The sequence below is a fragment of the Adiantum capillus-veneris genome, chromosome 17, assembly GCF_014529385.1.
Source record: "Adiantum capillus-veneris isolate H3 chromosome 17, ASM1452938v2, whole genome shotgun sequence".
Taxonomy (NCBI): Eukaryota; Viridiplantae; Streptophyta; class Polypodiopsida; order Polypodiales; family Pteridaceae; genus Adiantum; species Adiantum capillus-veneris.
The window spans coordinates 25,006,822-25,024,887 of NC_140947.1; the positions used below are offsets into that span (position 1 = coordinate 25,006,822).

Consider the following 18,066-nt stretch of genomic DNA (forward strand, 5'->3'; position numbering starts at 1 on the left):
CTCCCAGTCTCGATCCGCAGACACAGGGGGCATGTCATGGCCTCTGCTGTGGTACTCCGTTGTATCTCCGAGTCTCGATCCGCAGAGCTGGTGTGAAGATGTGCGTATCTGGCCAATAGCACATCGTATCCCATGAGACAAGTGAGTGTCCATGTATCTGGGCCTCGTCACAAAACCATCCTGCGTAAGCTGGAGGAGATGCTCTCTGTAGAAAGCCATCTTCGTGCCTAGCTCCTGTACTGGCTGTATCCATGTCCTCTTGGTGTCTAGCTGAGTCAAGTCCTGGCAAATGAGCCCTGTGATCTCGGACTGTGTAAGAGTCAGAGAGGGTGCATCTAGTGAGTACTAGAAAGGAGGAAATCTGTCTATGTTGAACCCATGCGCCTGAAACCATGACATCCTCTCCCCATACCAGCATGCTGTATCTCCCTGCATGGCTAACTGTCGAGAGGACTCAAGTGCAAGGCTTGCATATTTGTCTCTGGGAAGTTCCCACATGTGGTGTATGAAGGAGACAGATTTGGTAAGCGCCTGACCACCAATGGGGAGGCAGCTAGCTCTGCTCGTATAATAGCACGTGGTACTGAAGTGTTGGCCCTAATGAGCCGCGAGATCATAGAGACCAGAGGCTTCTCCATGTCCCCCCATCCATCACTGCGGCCTGTCCTCCCATGATGGTCCAGTGAAGGTCCCCAAATCTCAGCTCCATAGAGCAATACAGAAGCCACCAAAGTGTCAAAGAGCCAGAGCTTCGTCCAAGGCTCTTGAAACTGAGCCTGTGAACACATCCTTTCCAATTTACCCAATGCTGCATGGGCTCTGGTCAATCTAGTCTCTACTTCCCTCCTCAATGAAAATTCTGGCCCACTAAAAACCACACCCAAGGTAAGTGTAAGCATCTGTATACTCCACTTTCTCCTGGCCGTATGTGAAGGCGGGCGCTGACATCCTAATCCACTGTAGGGTGGTATTAAATACCATGAACCAAGGTTGACGGACAAACCACTTTCTTGGGCAAACCTATGCAAAGCATCCAGGTGACGTTGCATCCCCTTCGGAGAGTCAGAGATCAAAACAATATCATCATCATATAACAATAGTGGAATCCATGTCCCCGCCAACTGTGCACCTCTATCACCATCTCTCTCAATGTATTCACAAACCTCATCTACATAGATACCAAATAGAGTAGGAGAGAGCGGGCAGCCTTGCTTCACCCCAATAGTGGAGTAAACCGGTGTGGATAGACCCTCTGGGGTGCGTACATGCCCCACTATTGACTTGTATAATGCCATGACCCCCCAAATGAGCTCTGTGGTGGGTAGTCCCATCTGCTGTAATCTGCGCATCAACTCGCTCTGGGCACTGTGTCAAATGCTTCACGGAAATCCACAAAGCTGCAAGAGATCCGTCTCCCATGCGATCTGCCCTCCTCAATGATGGCTCTGAGTGTCAAGATATGGTCAAGAGTAGAAAACCCCTCTTGAAACCTGCCTGCCCGGCTGCACGCATCCCCTCCCTCTCTGCCCATCTACTCAGTTGCTGCTCAAGAATAGATGTATACAACCGTGCCAATGTGTGTCCAATCATGATAGTGTGATAGTTCCCAGGCTCCATAGGGTCTCCCGACTTGAAGATAGGTACAATAGTAGATAGGCTCCAGGTATCAGGCAAGCCCTCACACATGCCACGGTTAAACATAATTGCTAGAAGCTCTGCTAGTAAATCTCTGGCATGCATGCAATGATCAGCCACTAAGCCATCATGATCATATGCTCTCCCAGTCCTCATCCTGTCTCAATGGCCTTCCTCACCATCTCAGCGCGGTGAAAAAAACACATGTGTGTGGGCATGGATTGGGGGGGGGGTCGGGAAGGGGGGGCCGCTCAGGAACTGTGTACAAAGATGATGCGTATTGGCCCCAAGACTCTGTAGAAGTGATGGGGGGGGGGGGGGGGGGGGGGGGTGCTCATGAAAGAGCCTCCACGCCTCACGTGAATCCTGACTCAAGAATAGCTGGTATAGATCCTGCTCTAGGCGAGCCAAAAATGCCCTCTTCTTCCGTCGCACTAGGCGTCGGAAGTCAATCTGTGACTGCCTATGAGTGATATCCCCCAAAAGCACCTCTCTCTGAAGTCTAGCTCTAGTGTCCCGGCATTCCTCATCATACCAACTGTTATGGGGCATGTTCCCCAAATGGCGTCTCTACTCAGGCAGGGTATGTGGGTATGCCTCTGCTACTGCATCATGTAGTGTCTGTGTCAGTATAGTAGTAAGCTCCTCCAGAGGTCGCCCTGGCTCCTCTGTGCACAGGAGTCTGTAGATCCCATCTATGTAAATAGAGTCTGTCTCCCGCATGAAGGTGTAGCGAGTAGGGGCTGCTGCCCGTAGCTTGCGTGCTACACTAAACTGAAAAGAAATGGTCAGCGATACAAGAGCATGATCCACTACCACACCAACAGGTCTGTGTCCAACCGTGAGGTCCTGGATACTAGAGATGAGGCTCGGTTGTGCCATGACATAGTCCACTGTGCTGGCTCCATGTCTATGTTGGAAGCATGTGAAGCCTCCCAAAGCAGGAAACCTTTGTAGGCCATTCAAGATGGCCAGTCCATGTGTGGTGCCCATGTCTATCAGGAGTCGCCCATACTCAGTATATTCTGCATCGTGTGATTGTCTAGATAGGCCCGTCTCTACAACATCTAGCTCTCTCAGCATCTCCTCTGAAGTATCATAAAACACTGTCTGGTGATGGGCAGTCCTAGCATTGAAGTCCCCTAGAATGATAATGTCACCATCTCTAGAGAACTCCCATATGTCATCATCCAAAATAGAAAAGGGGGACTGTCCTCTTAGTGATGCATAGACCGACGTACTCGGGGGAAAGTAGCAAATAGCAATGTAGAGATATCTGCCTATCTCTGCTTTCAATCTCACCCACATGTACCTAGCCTGCTCATCCCTGCGGGCTATATGTAACAATGGCTGCAAATCCTCTCTAAATAACACTGCCACTCCCCCCGAGCCCCGTCCTCTGTGCTTTGAGCGTGTCTCCTGTCTGTAAGCTGTCTCCCATCTGTATCCACTCATGTGAGGCATGGATTGCCCAGGGGCCTGGTGTGTCTGAGAGTAAAAGATAATGTCTCTTCCAGTAAAGCTATCCTCAAAAGCACCCACATCAAGACGCATGGATCCATTACAGTTCCAGGCTGCCACTTTGAGTGTGGTCCCATAAGTCTCTCACCGTCATGTGGAGCGTCGCTCCAGTATTACTACTCTTCCATGTTGGTAAAAGGCAATCTTGCCTTTTCCCCTTGCCGCTCTAATATCTGGCATTACTTCCTGCATATGAGCGGTCTGCGAGAGGGTAAGATCATCCTCGAGAAAAATGCCCGTCTCTTTAAGAGTTGGCCTTTTCTTCAAGAAGGACTTCTTCGCTTCCATGGAGGGAAAATGGAGGATGAGTGCCCTTTCTTTTGAGGTTTCCCTACTGCTTCCATTTTTCTTTATGTTGCCCACTCTCCAGGCTCTTGTGTGCGTCGGCTCATGAACCCCCATCAAGGCCATGAGTTCTTTTACCTCTTCTTCCACATTGCCTTTGTCTTTAAGACCGCAAATTCTCACATGTAAAGCGCGCACACGTCTTCTTTGCTCCTCCTCTAGTGTTTGATTAATGATAGTGGGTGTGGACGTGGACATTATCTCCTTGCCTTTTCCTTTCTTGGCCACCTCGATCCATTTCTCGGCTTCATCCTCCTTCTGCTGAGTTTTGGTAAGAACATCCACCCAAGAAGTTGTCATCTCTTTGTGTTGCTCTTCTCCCTCTTTGATGGCCCATACTTGCTCCTTGATCGTGTTGATTTCTTCGATTATTGAGGGTTGCAATTCGCCCTCTTCCAGTGTGTTGCTTGATCGTGCTTCGGCGAGAACTTTCTTGAGTGACGCAACTCTTCATCTTGAGTCGTCACTCGGTCTTCCAGTGCGTTTATCTTTCTTTCTTGGATCAGGACACGTCCTTCGAGCATTTTTATTGTGCCCAATAGATTGCGGTTCATCTTGGTAATAGTCTCCATCATTTCCTCTTTGCATTTTTGAATGGCATCCTCTAGGGGGTCGGCTTTATCACTCAGCTTCCTCATGCTTAATCGCCGTCCGGAAAAGAGCCACAACCCACTGCGAGAGAGAGAGAGAGAGAGAGAGAGAGAGAGAGAGGATGAAATGGAATGATACATTAATGTCTTCAAAAGGACAAAATGACCTATGAGACCAAACTGTTACAAACTGGTGAATCTTATATCATGTCTGGGTACAAAAAAGAGGTACTAAGAATAAGTGGTACTATCTAGTTGTGTGGGGCATGTGTGATCATTGAGAGAGAGAGAGAGAGAGAGAGAGAGAGAGAGAGAGAGAGAGAGAGAGAGAGAGAGAGAGAGGGATAACACACTATGTAAGGTGGAGCACAGTGGCAAAAAGTAGCACTCACTCCTTATTCTTATATGTATAAAGAATAAGTGAGTAAGTTAGTAGAGTCAGTGGGAGCGGCCGGACACCAGACATCCAACGTCGAGCAAAGACACAATGCCTTTACCCCAACAACAAGCAAGGGTGAAAATTGCAAGGTGTGCTTATCCTTCCTAAGGAAGAGTAATTTTTCCTAGTTTCCTTTCAGGAAGGAAGGGTCATCATGCATGTTGCGCTTCATCTAGGTAAAAAATTATTGGCCCCACATTAACCCTTAATGTGTAGTATACTATCGAGGGAGAGAGAGGACATGGGAGAAAACATTCATTGATTTTGAATACAAAAATTAATATTGATCTTACTCATGTAGATTGTGCAATTTGGTAGCCAAAATCTAGAAAAGGGAAGGCTTAGCTCCATGCTCACAACCACATCCCCACTTATGTCATCATTGCCATGCAGGGTAGGCAAATAAAGTACTACTTGTGTCCATGATATAAAATATTGAAGTTTGAATCAAAACATATGGAATGACACATGTTAGGACGAACATATCTCCAAAAAATGGCACAGCTAGTTTGAAGCAAATGTTTCAACTCTTGCTCTTATTTTATACTACTAAAGCATTTGCATTTGTTAGGGATTTCCTTTTTGTCATGCTCCAAAGGGGTGAGGCCTTAGTGATGCCTCTCCTTTCTGTTAGTGAAAAACGAGGATGTGTTTTTTTGTAAATTGCAAATTTCAAGAAAAGTAATTTTCTCTCAGTGGTGGTAAAGTGAGAGACAATCCATTATTGTGTGTGTGTTGTGTTCTGATTGGATGCGGAAATTTCGTAGGTAGGGTTAAGAGGGTCTTTCTTGTCCCTAGGTCTTCATGGCATTTATCTTTTGAGCCCTAGGTCCTCACTGCACCTATCTTTTGGGGCTCAGTAGGCCGCTTCCTGTGTTTCCATGGATTCACTCCCCTCAACCCTTCTATTACCCCCCCCCCCCCCCCCCCCCCCCCCCGCCCCTCCGGATGGCGCCATCTCTAATGGTGTTCTTTGCACAGCTTTCGGCTCTTCATGCCTTTCCCATGGCTTTTCCCATTCGGGGGGCTCTCGCTTGTGCACCTGCGCTTGCAAACTCGCAGGTGTTAGGGTTGGCAGTTTGCCATCGCTATGATGGGGAAGGGTTTCTTTTTATGTGTTTTTGTTATTTTGTTTGCGGCTTGCAATGCTGATGGGTTTCGGCGTTCTGCAGGTTCAGCTTGTAGTGCTGGTGTTTTTGCTGAGGGGTCTCGACCTAGTGCAGAAGGATCGGCCTGCAAGAAAAATTGTTGGCCATGGATTTCGGGATGCTACAGGGCCCAGGGGCGACTCATTGGTGCTTTTTTTTTAGCGATCTCGACATGCTGCAAGCCACAGTGCTTGCAGATCTTGATGTGGTGCAGAACGACATCCTGGGGGATGACAAATTGTGACTCGTTGGTGTTGTTTTGTGAGGGATCTTGACTTGCTACAAGCCATAGCCCTGGAGAATCTCGATGTGTTGCAGAACTGCAGCTTGCAGACGACAGATCCGACCCTGAGGTTCACGCATGATGTTATAATTAAAAGTCCTCTTTAATTGCATTATGTCGCAGCCTCTAACTACATATGTCCAATGTTTTGCTGGCAGGAGATCTTGTTCTCTACAATGATTCGCATTGAGTAGTACATGTGTTGCAAATCCAATGAAGGTGAATGGAAGGAAACTAATCGCAGTAGGAAGCAATGGGCATGCACGGTACTGGACTTGGAGCGACGCAAGGGTGGCTAGGCATGGCAACATCTCTCTCTCTCTCTCTCTCTCTCTCTCTCTCTCTCTCTCTCTCTCTCTCTCTCTCTCTCTCTCTCTCTGGTTACGTTGCATCTTCTAGTTCAGCAGTCAGCTCCATGACCTGCTAACTCGTGACTTTGGTATGCATTGATCTGTTTGAGAGTACTGTCTCTGCACACGTTGGCTTGACATTGGCAAAGGTTGCTGGACATGACACAAGTGACTGTCCTCGGGAATGCAGTAGTGTGCTGAGGCAGGCGGCCAAGTTGCAGGAGGCGTCAGTGCCAGCACTAATTACAAAGCACAATAGCTCATGCACAGTTTCCAAAATATTAGAATTGGGGGGATTTGGGAATCTCCAAAAAATGTTTTTTAATAGTAGTAATTGTAGGCAGCTAGTGTAGTCCCGACTCCCCATAGCTTCTGCTCTAGACTCCAGCTCTTCTTCATGCGCCTTTCATGACGAGCAACTCCTCTCTTTTCGGCCTCAGTTGGCAGCTCCTTCGCAACCATTTGTTGATGGCACTAGGCCTAAATCCCTTTCCGGCCTCTCGCAACTCAACACATAGGGCAACTCCAAACTCCCCTTCGCTACGGATTATCCTTCTCTACCACATTTTCAGCTCCATAGCATGTAGTTCTCTTATCCTCCTCCTACATTTCCAGCTCCATATCCTAAGTTCTCTTCTCATCCCAAGCAAGAGATCTTTCAGCTTCAAAACTTACATCAAGGGCTAGTCAACGATGTATATGGCAGGGGTTCCGATAACTACCCCGAGCTCAACAAGCATGGACACATGCAGCTGAAGACAGAGGTTGAGGCATTCCACATCGAGATGCAAGCTCTATATGTGGCTTTTCTTGGTCCTTTGTCAAAAACTTGGAGCGGCTATGCATCATGGTTGGGAGTACATGAGAGAGTTTTGTGAAAACTGCAGGCAATGAAGAGCATAGTTCACCCAAATCCTCGTGACATGAAGCTTTTGGAGACCTGATCGACCTCGATACAAATACTACGTAGTGAGGTTGCAGAGAAACTTGGGCGAGCATGTAGCTACCACCAATACGGTATAATACACTCCGAATCCTCTCAAATGAGTGATGTTGGACACACTCATGGGCTTGTGTTCAAGGCCTTCATCAAGGAAGGCAGTCCCTTCTACGTTGCACTATTGGAAGCACAAATCCATGTAATGGTCCGAAGACTTTGTCCTCTTACGAGCCAAAGTGCCCACAAAAGGTATTGTGCATGACTATGTATCTATCCTACTCTTACGAGCCAAAGTGCCCACAAAAGGTATTGTGCCTGACTATCTATCATATCCTACTGTTTCGTTTTTGAAAGAAACCAATATCGAGGAAGATAGCTTGCTCCCTCCGCCTCCATTTCTCTCCGTCTCTTCCCTCCTCTATGATCAATAAATGAGACCCAAGAGATAACAAAATGTGACACTCATCAAAACCTTCCTTGATGCCACCACAATTGGCACACAGATCGGCCAAAATTGCCCAAGCAATGTAGATTTCTTAAACAACCTCTAACTAGCAATTTGATCGTTACTCTTCCATTGCAATATGGGGCAAAGGCATTCAATGCACATTTGGAAATAGACGTCTATTTTGTTTTTCCTATAAGAATTCACCAACGCTTTGTAAAATAATTGGGATAACTACCAAAATACCCCTCAAATTAAAAAAAAACCCAAATTATCCCCCATATTTTGGCATAAATTCCCAAAATACCTCTGTTTTGCAATTGAATTTCTCCAAAGATAAATTTTTTTGTAGGTTTTCATAAGAAGATTGATTGTCTATCAATAGAAGATGCTAAAACTAGAATTCAGTTGGTTATGTAGGCTTTGGAGACTATCTACTTCATTATTTTTAAACATAATTGCCCTTTTTTTGAGGCAATTTGTGACAAATTACATGCTAAGCACTCAAAAACGGATCTCAACTCTAAAAAAGGAATAAAATTAGAAGAATCCAACCAAAATAGATACAAAGGTATTTTGGGAATTTTTGAAATCTTAGGGGTAGTTTGGAAATTTCCAAAAAATAGAGGGGTATTTTGATAATTCCCAAAATAATTTTATGGAGCCGGATTTGGATCCTTTTCATCCCTTTATGAGATATTTGAGAAGGAAAGCTTTACATAAACTTGAATTTTTCAACAAAAAATCCTCAAATTGGAGTCGGCCTCGAAACCTTTTTGCTAAAGCTTGAGGCGGTCATATTTTGATTTGAATAAAGTGAATGTACCTTTTTTCGAGCCTTGCTAGCGGAGCAACTATTTGCTATGTGTCTATTTGATTGATTGATTGAGAGAGAGAGAGAGAGAGAGAGAGAGAGACTTTTGTACAACTGGGAAGAGAGGGGTTTTGTAAATTGATTCTCCTTATTTTTTCCATTTGGGACTACCTATTGTGTCTATTTTGATATCCTTGCCCTTTGTCCTCTGGACAAGACGGTTACACTGATATAGAGGAAATTGTACCATAATGGTAGCCACCTTACGTTCTCTACAGTGTATACCAAACTCTTAGAGTATGCCTACCCTCAAGACCATCACTGACCTTGAATGGCATCACAGTAAGCCTTGCACAAGGATGATAGGAGTGGCAAGCCTAATAATTTGGACCAAGCCGAGAGCTCACCTATAATGGTTTTGCATTCATAAATGCACAGCCCCCCATGTGTAGAGTGATGATTGGAAGCATAATCTAGTCGGGTCCACCAACCTGAGTGTTAATGAAAACCAAGAGGTTCTATCCCAAGTGGAAAAATGGGAGCTCATGCATCAATTAGGAGATTTCTCACGTGCAAGAGAAGGTGAACAATGCCATAGTTGCACCCCCCTGGGAAATCACAAACCAATGACAATCTCTTGTAACATAGCAGACCTGTCCAAATTGGCTTTAGCTTGAGGAAATTAATGTCAAAGTTTTTATTGCAATGAAATATCTAATCAAAATGGCTAAGTGAAGGCTAGATTGGGCAATGGGCATTTAGAGACTTGATGGATGTTGTTAAGAAGATGTAGATTGGGCATTCAAGGACTTAATGAATGTTCTGGGTTGCAATTGATTGACACACCTTGCATTTTGCTTTCCTTTTCATATCAAAGAAGCATCTTTCTAGACACCCATTAATGAAGTCCTGGTCCAAAACTAAACCAATCTACTAATAACTAATCCACAATATGTCATTTGAGAATCGATCTTTCAAGGGCTTCTTACATACATGCTCTTTCTTGTGTTGGGTAATGTTTTGAACACCTTTCCTTAAGGAAGGGCCTTTGTTTGAATTGCCCTTCATTGAGAAATAGCCACAAAAATTTTGCCATTGGGTAAATCTCAAAGGGGGACGAGAAGGGTTACAATTTTCACCCTTGTGTTACTGCTATTGTCATTGGTGAGTACTTAATGAAAAGGTGCTCGATCCAAGCACAAGATGTCTGTGGAAGTTAGTGTATCCACTATAAGGTTGGGTTCAGACAAACATGAACGAAGAAAATCTTTCTTCAAGTCACTGCTTCCTCGTCTAAACGACATAAGAGGAGGCGAACAGCTCTTGGGGGGGGGGGGGGGGTTAAGAACTTTGGTGGGTCCGAATGAAGAGAAACTCTAGTTGCAGCGAAGTAGCTTTAACGACACCGTTGATGCCCTTATGTGCAATGATTTCCACCGCCTCGTTTGAACCCACCTGAAAGCTAAAATGATGAATGTTGGGTTCATATGAACTCGATGAAAAAACTCGCATTCTTGAGTGCCTATGCTGTTTCTTTCACACATGACGGAAGTACATATTAGATAACAAAGGCCCAACAACGTTGCATAGCCTAGCAGGTTGGTGAGTGGTTGTTGCTATGTAGGTCATGGTTCACTGATGGCGATCCACATTTTTTTGCCAAAAAGGTACATGATAGTGACCTTCTTTCGAGGGACGGAAAGAGGAGGGGCCTCCCCCAAGTTTTGGTTTAGTTTCCTTTCTTTTTGCCCGCTCCACACAGGACACGCCTCTTCCAGTGGAGCTGCTATGGTCACACGAGGCTTAGTTTTTCGTAAGCCTCAACGAGTTTTGACCATGGTAGGTACGGACCCTTAGAGGTGACGAGCAATAGTGGGTAGAGAGGTCAACGAGTGCTAGCTCAATTGATAGAGCAAGAGCCTCTTGTGTCTAAGGTCTTGGGTTCAATAACCTCCTTGACAACTAGTGTGACATGAAGCCCTTAGGGGGTGTTCCCATGGTCCATATGATGGGTTGGCCACCCTTAACCGGCTGGGATGCTCCACCTCACGGAGTCTGGTGTGTGAGTTGTAATTTCAAGTTCCTACTCTCTGAAAAAAAAAAGCGGATAGAGAGAGAGAAGTAGACGGAAGCAATAAGAGAGAAAACGCGAGAACTGGCCGACAGCTAACCGGGTAAGTTTTCTAACTATGCCTTTTTTTGGCATAGTTACATAAGTAAGCTGGTGAAGCGCTACGAAAAGCTGCCTGTGTAAGAGCTAGTCAAGCGGCAAGCGGCGTTACTGAAAACTAAGCCTCGCGTGACCATAGCCTAAGTTAAGGCCTCATTTTCACGCACTTCGAAGGGAAATTATTTGCATTAATTCAATCATTCCACTTGTCACGATTGCACCGAAAAATGCGGTACTAAACATGCGACCAGTACATTCATTCAAATGTTGCGGGGGTTGATAGAGGCCAAGCTTTCATGAAAGCTTGACAAAGAGGTAATAGTCGCTGGTGACTTACAGATGAAGTGAACCGAGAGGGAGCTTCAAGAGTTCGATGGACGCGTCTTTGGCCAAGAAGAAGAATGAGAAGAAAGCGAGGAGCCCTTCCTCCACAGCGCGTACCAGACTGCTTGCAACGCCATGTAATCACCCCGGGAAGGCACCTGGAGAAGTTGATGTGTGCTTTATCTGCCATGATGCAGGAACTCTCCTTAAGTGCGATCGCCGGTAAGCCTGCTCCAAGCTGGCATTCATGAACTTTGGCGCCAACATAATTGCTGATTTCATGTTTCTGTGCAGGCAGTGTGAAAAGGCTTATCACCCAGAGTGCGTGAGGCGCAACGTTGCACCATCGAAAAAGGCATGGATCTGCGGTAATGACAAGCACCATGTTCCTCTCCTCTCCTCTCCTCATTCCACACCATATATGGACGAACAATCAATGGCCAAGGAGAGCCTTGTTTGGCGTGTGATTTTGTGCAAACTACTTTCATCAGAGTATTTTACTGAAGTTGTTTCTAGCTCTGATGGTTGCCTTTCCTTGTTCCAGCAAGACATTTCTGCTCAAAGTGCTCTAAGCAGCCCTGCACTTACTGCGTCATGTGCCCCAGATCCTTCTGCTCGAAGTGCTTGCCCATGGTGGTTTATTGCCCGTTGTCGGAGGAAGCTGGCTTCTGTGAGAGCTGCATTCCGCTCATCGAGTTGATCGAACACCAGCAAACCTTAGAGAACTCGGTAATATCTATATTCTCGGTGAGCTTTTTTGCTTACAGCTAGCTGTTCAAAACAGCAAGTTCTAAATTGAGTATCTGGCGCCACTGCTGCTACAGAAAGCATCGAACCTAGAGATTTCTGAGACAAGGAGGTACCTGTTCAAGGAATATTGACTGCTGTTAAAGAGATTTTACGCCTACAATCTTTCAAACCAATCCCTTTCGAATGCCTCTCTACATTTTCCAGACAAACAAAAGACAGATATTTCTGCGACAACCCAGACGGCTGCCAAATGCTTCGCAAGTGTAGGAGCTTTGCATAGTATTGATGCACCTAGGGGGCTGATTTTGGTGAAGGAGATTATGCCGGCCGCTTCTGATCAAAATGTACAGGTTTCTGTAAAGCGCCTTAGGAGTCACATCATCCGTCCAAAGAAGAAGAAAATTCGTGTTTTGAGGCTGCTGCACGACAGTAGTAGCGAGGACGAAGTGAGGAACACTGTCTCAAACGGTGATATGTGTGCTGGTAACTTACAACCTACTTTCGACACCCCTGCGCATGAAAAGCTCCTGGATATAAAGGCTCTCCCTACAGGCTTTTCTGCTAATTCTGGTTTACCCTCATCATCAACAACAAGAGCACCCTTGTTTGACTCAAGCGAGACTCTTCCAGATGCACTCAATATCTCACCTTCCCTGCACCTTGTCACTTCTTTACCCCAGATGGCTAAACCCCGAGGTGTGGTCAATCCAGCACCCCTTCCTGTTGACAAGACCAGTTGCAAGAAGACGACCATAATGACTGCCACTAAGGACTTTCTTCTGCACTCAGGAGATAGCTTGCTTGATCAAGTCTCTTCTGTCACTTCTGTGCTAGGTACAGCTGGGACCCCTGCACATCCTGGCAACCCCAAACCCCTACCAGCCGTTAAAAAGTCTTTATTCCCTTCACTGCCAAATCCAACACATAACTCCTCAATCTCTGACTTAAAGCCACATTCAATTAAAAATTCTGTCCATGAGCTATATGAGAATGCAGCCAACAGTGACAAGCCAATCAGTTATGCATATCCTGATCGTAAACAGCCAAGCATGGATGTTGTGACAGACCCACATTCAGAAATTGCCACAGATTCTACTAGTAGAAAGCCAACAATTTTAGCCCCAATCAATGTACAAAATGTTAGCCTGATCTTCCTCCGACGGTCTCAGATTGAAGAGCTTCTTCCTGACAGAAGGTTTACACTTCTTATTTTGGGGGCCTTTGTGAGAATTCGTAACGCAAAGCATGGCAACAATTATAGACTTGTTCAGATAGCTGGTATGACAAGCAAAACCAATCGTTATTTATCAGAAGTGCGTTTCTCTAATGTAGCCATGTATAGTGCTATGCTTACTTGTGATAGGTATAGCTATGCATCTTAAGTTATTCGACAGCTTTCACATTGCCCTTGTCTACTGTACTCTGCGTTCAAACATGCCTTAAACTGCTTGAAAGTAATTGGTCAGCTTATCTTTATTCATACATGTGCTTTTATCGTGCTCCAAGTCGTATAGCTATGTACTCAATAATCATTCACATTCATTATCTAGGAACCACCCGTCAAGCTCAATACTATAAAGTTGGCAATAGAACTACAAATGTTGCGCTAGAGGTGCAGAATCTTAACAGACGACAACAGATCACAATTGATCACATTTCAGATCATATGTTCACAGAGGTCAGGTCCCCTAATCCTTCTTTTTTTTTCCAACTATCAATGTGGGGAAGGTAGTAGGGAGAACTTTATACATATCTGTGTGTTTACATCACATCCACAAAGGGCGATACTGTGGAGCAACTTCCTCAATGGGGAAGTGGGCAGCACCCATTGAAGGCCAACCTGTGAGCCTCGAACACTCAACCTTGGGTTACATCACTAAGGTTGAACCACCTGAGCTACGTTCTTTGGGTGCTGAAAGCGTTGCTCGCAAAAACTCTTTCAAGGCCAGAATTCCAGCAATTTTGATTCCTCTTAATGCTACCAGGATTGAAAGCTTGTCTGTGACACTGACACACATTAGGTTACTTCCAGAAAAAATAGTTTCTTCTATCAAACAGCATCCTTTGGCCATTTTTCATTGAATGAGTTGAATTTTGTGTTTATATGTAGGAAGAATGCAAGAGATTGGAGCAAAGCATTGAGTTGGGATTTATTGATGCCCCTACCATGGTGAGTGAAGCTGATGAATGGGTGAGGCTTAGAGGATGATTGCTTCAAGTCATTATCTTCCCATGAGCTCTACTAGAGTTGATATGCAGGGTGCCTTGGAGCAAATGGCTGCAGCTCTGCAAAAAGGAAAGGCAAACAAGGTGACATGTCCATATTCAATGTTTCCACTAAGTTTGTAAAATTCGAGTTCAAAAGTTTTTAAATCATATAATTGCATTTTGTACTGCAACCAAAGGAGCCTATCTAAACATCAGTGATAAACAAAAAGGGTAATGTCGGGTTTGATGCAGGCTTCTGAAATTGTAGCATAATCGAGCGCGGATAGCCAAATTCGGTGGGGATAACAACACAACGAAAGCAAACGAAGGATCTGCTATAGCTCTGGAGGGGTATGAGAGCAATGACCATACAAAGGATCTCTCTAGGTGGTGAGAGAGATGCAATAGCAATTTAGGGCTACCACCTTGTCAATAAAATAGAGGTGTTTAGTACTCCATGCGGGCAAGAATTAGGCGTTTACAACTTCATGTGAGTAAGAACGTGACTAAGAATTGATCATGATTAATCTCTCCGGCCCTTGAAAGTTGGAAGGGTCACATGTGGGCCTTCTATTTCTTCTCAACCTATGCCTCTCCTATATCTTTTTACAACAAGGAGACAGAGAGTGTAGAATGACATTGATACATGACGGGCATGCCAAAGGAAATTGCAGCCATTGAGTTGCATGGAACGAAAATCAATAAGATCCATTCATTCGCCAAACTCCACCTTCTAGATTCTCACTCGTGATTTCCTCGGTGTTTCTTAGTACACAAGCCCACCGTTATGGCTTGGCAACTTGTCACTATTGCCAAGGTACCCACACCCTAGAGGTGGGCCAAATTTATTATGTTCACTTGTTTTTGGCGCAAGAAAGATCCTACTGTTATTTTTGGTATGCCAATAGGCTACGTCTCCCCCCTAGAATAGTACCTTGCAAGAGAAAAGGGAAACTCTCATGTAATTAACAACATATGTACAAAGGCTATAAACGCATGTTATTTGGCCCTTATAGGGCAAAAATGAACTCCTTCATTTTTTCCTCCGTAGGAGAAGAACCATTGCAGCTGTGATATCATTGTAATAGGCTTGGACACTAAAACTGGCTTGTACATAGTAGATGGTGGTACTATTTCAATTACTTGTTAACTTTACGCAGAGTACTATGAAGAAAGAGAACACAGATGCGTCCAACGACTAGAATGTCACTGTGCACATGAGACCGACACCCTGTAGGCCCCAAAGGCCCCAAACACTGGCACCTCTTTCCGTATTTCTTTATTCGATTGAAAGTAAACGATCCGAACACTTAGATCAAATTCTCACAAAGCTGTCCAAACCTAGGGAGGGTTGAAATGTAGGTTTTTGACGTGCTTTTGGCAACATAACGGGGCGAGAATCCCTGTAGGTCAAAAGTACTTGTCTAGGATGGATTCCTCACAATTTAGAAGCTTTCTCGTGAGCTGTAAGAGAAATTGAGCGTGCTGTAATTTCCTGTTTTGACACTGCCAGGTGCCTAAAGCCTTGTCTAAGCATGCGAAGGCCTCCTGGAGGCTCCCTTGATGTTCTCTTGCAGTTTAGGTACGAACCCTAAACTTGCAGAAAAAACCACAGCAGGCTGTAATTCTCTGTTTTGGATCGCTTTTAGCGGAGCGAACACGTTAAGGCGTGTCCCAAGGGCTTCCATACGCAATGGGACAAATCCCCTGCAAACTGGATGAGTTTTCATGCGAGAAAACTCTTCAAATTAGCAATCTTTTGCAATGGAACTGTGCATACCTGTGGGGGATTAGCAATTAGCTAATCCGGTTCCTGTTCAGAAGGCTCTTGCCTTGGAAAACGCACATAAAATCCTCAGAACTGTACATGATTATCTGAGTAGCCCAACTAGTGGGGCATTACCACACATATCAAGCATAGAAGCCTTTTGGTGTACTCTCAAGCATAAACTTCTCTAGCCAAATTCTGTATGGAAAGAGTAGAAACAATTGCTTAACTTCTCCTTTGTAAGGTGCGGCGGAATGAATGTTGTATTTTCTCAAGATTAGTGATCTTTATTGCTCAAGGTTCCTTTTAGTTCTTAGGGAAAGAGAGAGCTTTCCGTCTTGTGGAGTGCTGTGGTCACGAACAAAGTGAGTGGATTGTGTGTGCAAGTGAATGAGACTGAGAGAAGGAGAGAGAAGAGATACGATACCCGAGAGGTTGTAAAACCCTCCTCCGAAGGCCCCACTCTCGTCGGCGAGAGTGGTCTATTCTTTGATTGCACAAAGGTGTACAATGCGTATGCAATGGACTATGCAACTTGGTCTATGCCGATGCCGACGACGACGACGATGACGACGACGACGACGGCTGAAATCTGAGATCTTCTAATCGCTGAATTTCGGGACTGTTTCGGTGGCTGAAAATGATTGTTTTGGCTGCGTTTTCTTGGCTGAAAAATGAGGTTTCTTAGGGCTGAAAACTGATGGTCTTTACGGGCTGAATCTGCTATACTTTAGGTGAATGATGCCGGTCTTAATTTGCTGTTGAAATCCAAAAACGCCGGGGGCTGAAATTGGTCCGTCTGTCGCCGGGGTTTTGCAAATGCAAAAACGCTAGGCTGATCTGCTGTGTCGTGATGACGTCGGGGCTGATCTGCTGTGCACAAATCGCCAAGGCAGATCTGATGCAAAAACGCTAGGTCTTCTGTGGAGAAAACGCCTGAGTAGTCGCGGGGGTTGGTCTTACTGAGAAGTTGCCTGTTGAGCAAGGTGCTCCTAAAGCTGGCCAATAGAAAAATGCCTCGACCCCTTTCACTGTTGCATCAATTCCACGATGCCTAGCATATGGTGGAGCATGACTTTTCATCAAAACCTTTGGCCGTAGATGTTTAGTAACGCATAACTTTCCATGCATCATGAGAAAGTCAATCTTAAGCATATAGTGCTCATGATGTTGCCCATCAACAAGCTGATCATAGATCCTTGCAAAATCTGAATCTTCAGCATATTGTGTCTTCATTTCGTCTAGTTCACAATGGTACGGAATTGACACTGTTGAAATTTGGGGCTTTCGTGACAACGCATTAGCCACCACGTTCTTTTTTCCTTGCACATGCACAATCTGAAAATAGAACACGGACAAGATGTTTGCCCATCGCATGTGTTTTTCATACAACTTCGTTTGTGTGAGAAAGTATTGTAAGGTTTGATGATCTGTTTGGACAACAAAATCAGCCCCTAGCAAATAGTGTTTCCAACTAGTGAGAGCATGAATTACTGCAATTCTTTCTCATAAACTCGCAAGTTCCTTTTGGTCTTCAAAAGAATTCTGCTCTCATATGCGACTACTCGGTCATTCTGCATTAGAACTGCACCAAGGCTGTGGCCACATGCATCACATTGAACCACAAAAGGTTTCGAAAGATCTAGCAAAATGATTACCGGATCTTAAGTCAACTTCTCTTTCAAGTGTTTGAAGGCTAGAATTTCCTTGGCTGTCCCCTTGAAAGTAACTCCTTTCCCTTGCAGTGCGTGAAGAGGAGAAGCAATCTCAACAAAATTTTGGATGAACCTTCTGTAATAGGAACATAAGCCTAGAAAGCTTCGAATATTATGTACGGACTTCAAGTCTGGCCATGACCTAATTGCTTCCACTTTGGTGGGATCCATGCGTACCCCATCCTTTGAAACAATGTGCCCAAGGAAGTGAATCTCTTCCAAGAAGAATTCACTCTCCTTTGCATTTATGAGTAGTCTGTTCTTGCGTAACTCATTGAAAACTGCGGTCAAGTGTGTCAGAGTCGATGATGCGGAAGCGTAGAGATAGAGAGAGAGAGAGAGAGAGAGAGAGAGAGAGAGAGAGAGAGAGAGAGAGAGAGAGAGAGAGTATCCTGAACCAATCAACCTTGGCAATGAATAATTGAATGTGTATACAATGGAGGCAAGGGGTTGCTTTTATAGCAACCTCAGTAAATTGCCCTATCCAAGACTTTGACAAATAAGTAAAATAAATACCTAAAAGCCAAAAATAATGGGATCACATTGGGCAGTTCACTTGAGATGCCAAAACCCTCTCTGCAGCTCATAGTGGACATCAATAGTAAGACCAAGTTGATGAAG

At 44.9% G+C, this 18,066-nt stretch overlaps 1 protein-coding gene across 1 annotated transcript in view; it reads left to right on the forward strand.

Annotated features, from left to right (window-relative positions):
* Positions 1–10,960: 10,960 nt before the first annotated feature.
* The window catches only part of LOC147436937 (uncharacterized), a 46,208-nt gene continuing 39,102 nt past the window's right edge, over positions 10,961–18,066 (forward strand). The window contains exons 1-8 of the mRNA XM_086486334.1: positions 10,961–11,226; positions 11,299–11,372; positions 11,549–11,733; positions 11,829–11,863; positions 12,050–13,032; positions 13,305–13,432; positions 13,865–13,924; positions 14,014–14,064. Coding sequence (XP_086342460.1) covers positions 11,054–11,226; positions 11,299–11,372; positions 11,549–11,733; positions 11,829–11,863; positions 12,050–13,032; positions 13,305–13,432; positions 13,865–13,924; positions 14,014–14,064 — 1,689 coding nt within the window. The 5' untranslated portion in view covers positions 10,961–11,053. The remainder of the gene's footprint in view (positions 11,227–11,298; positions 11,373–11,548; positions 11,734–11,828; positions 11,864–12,049; positions 13,033–13,304; positions 13,433–13,864; positions 13,925–14,013; positions 14,065–18,066) is intronic.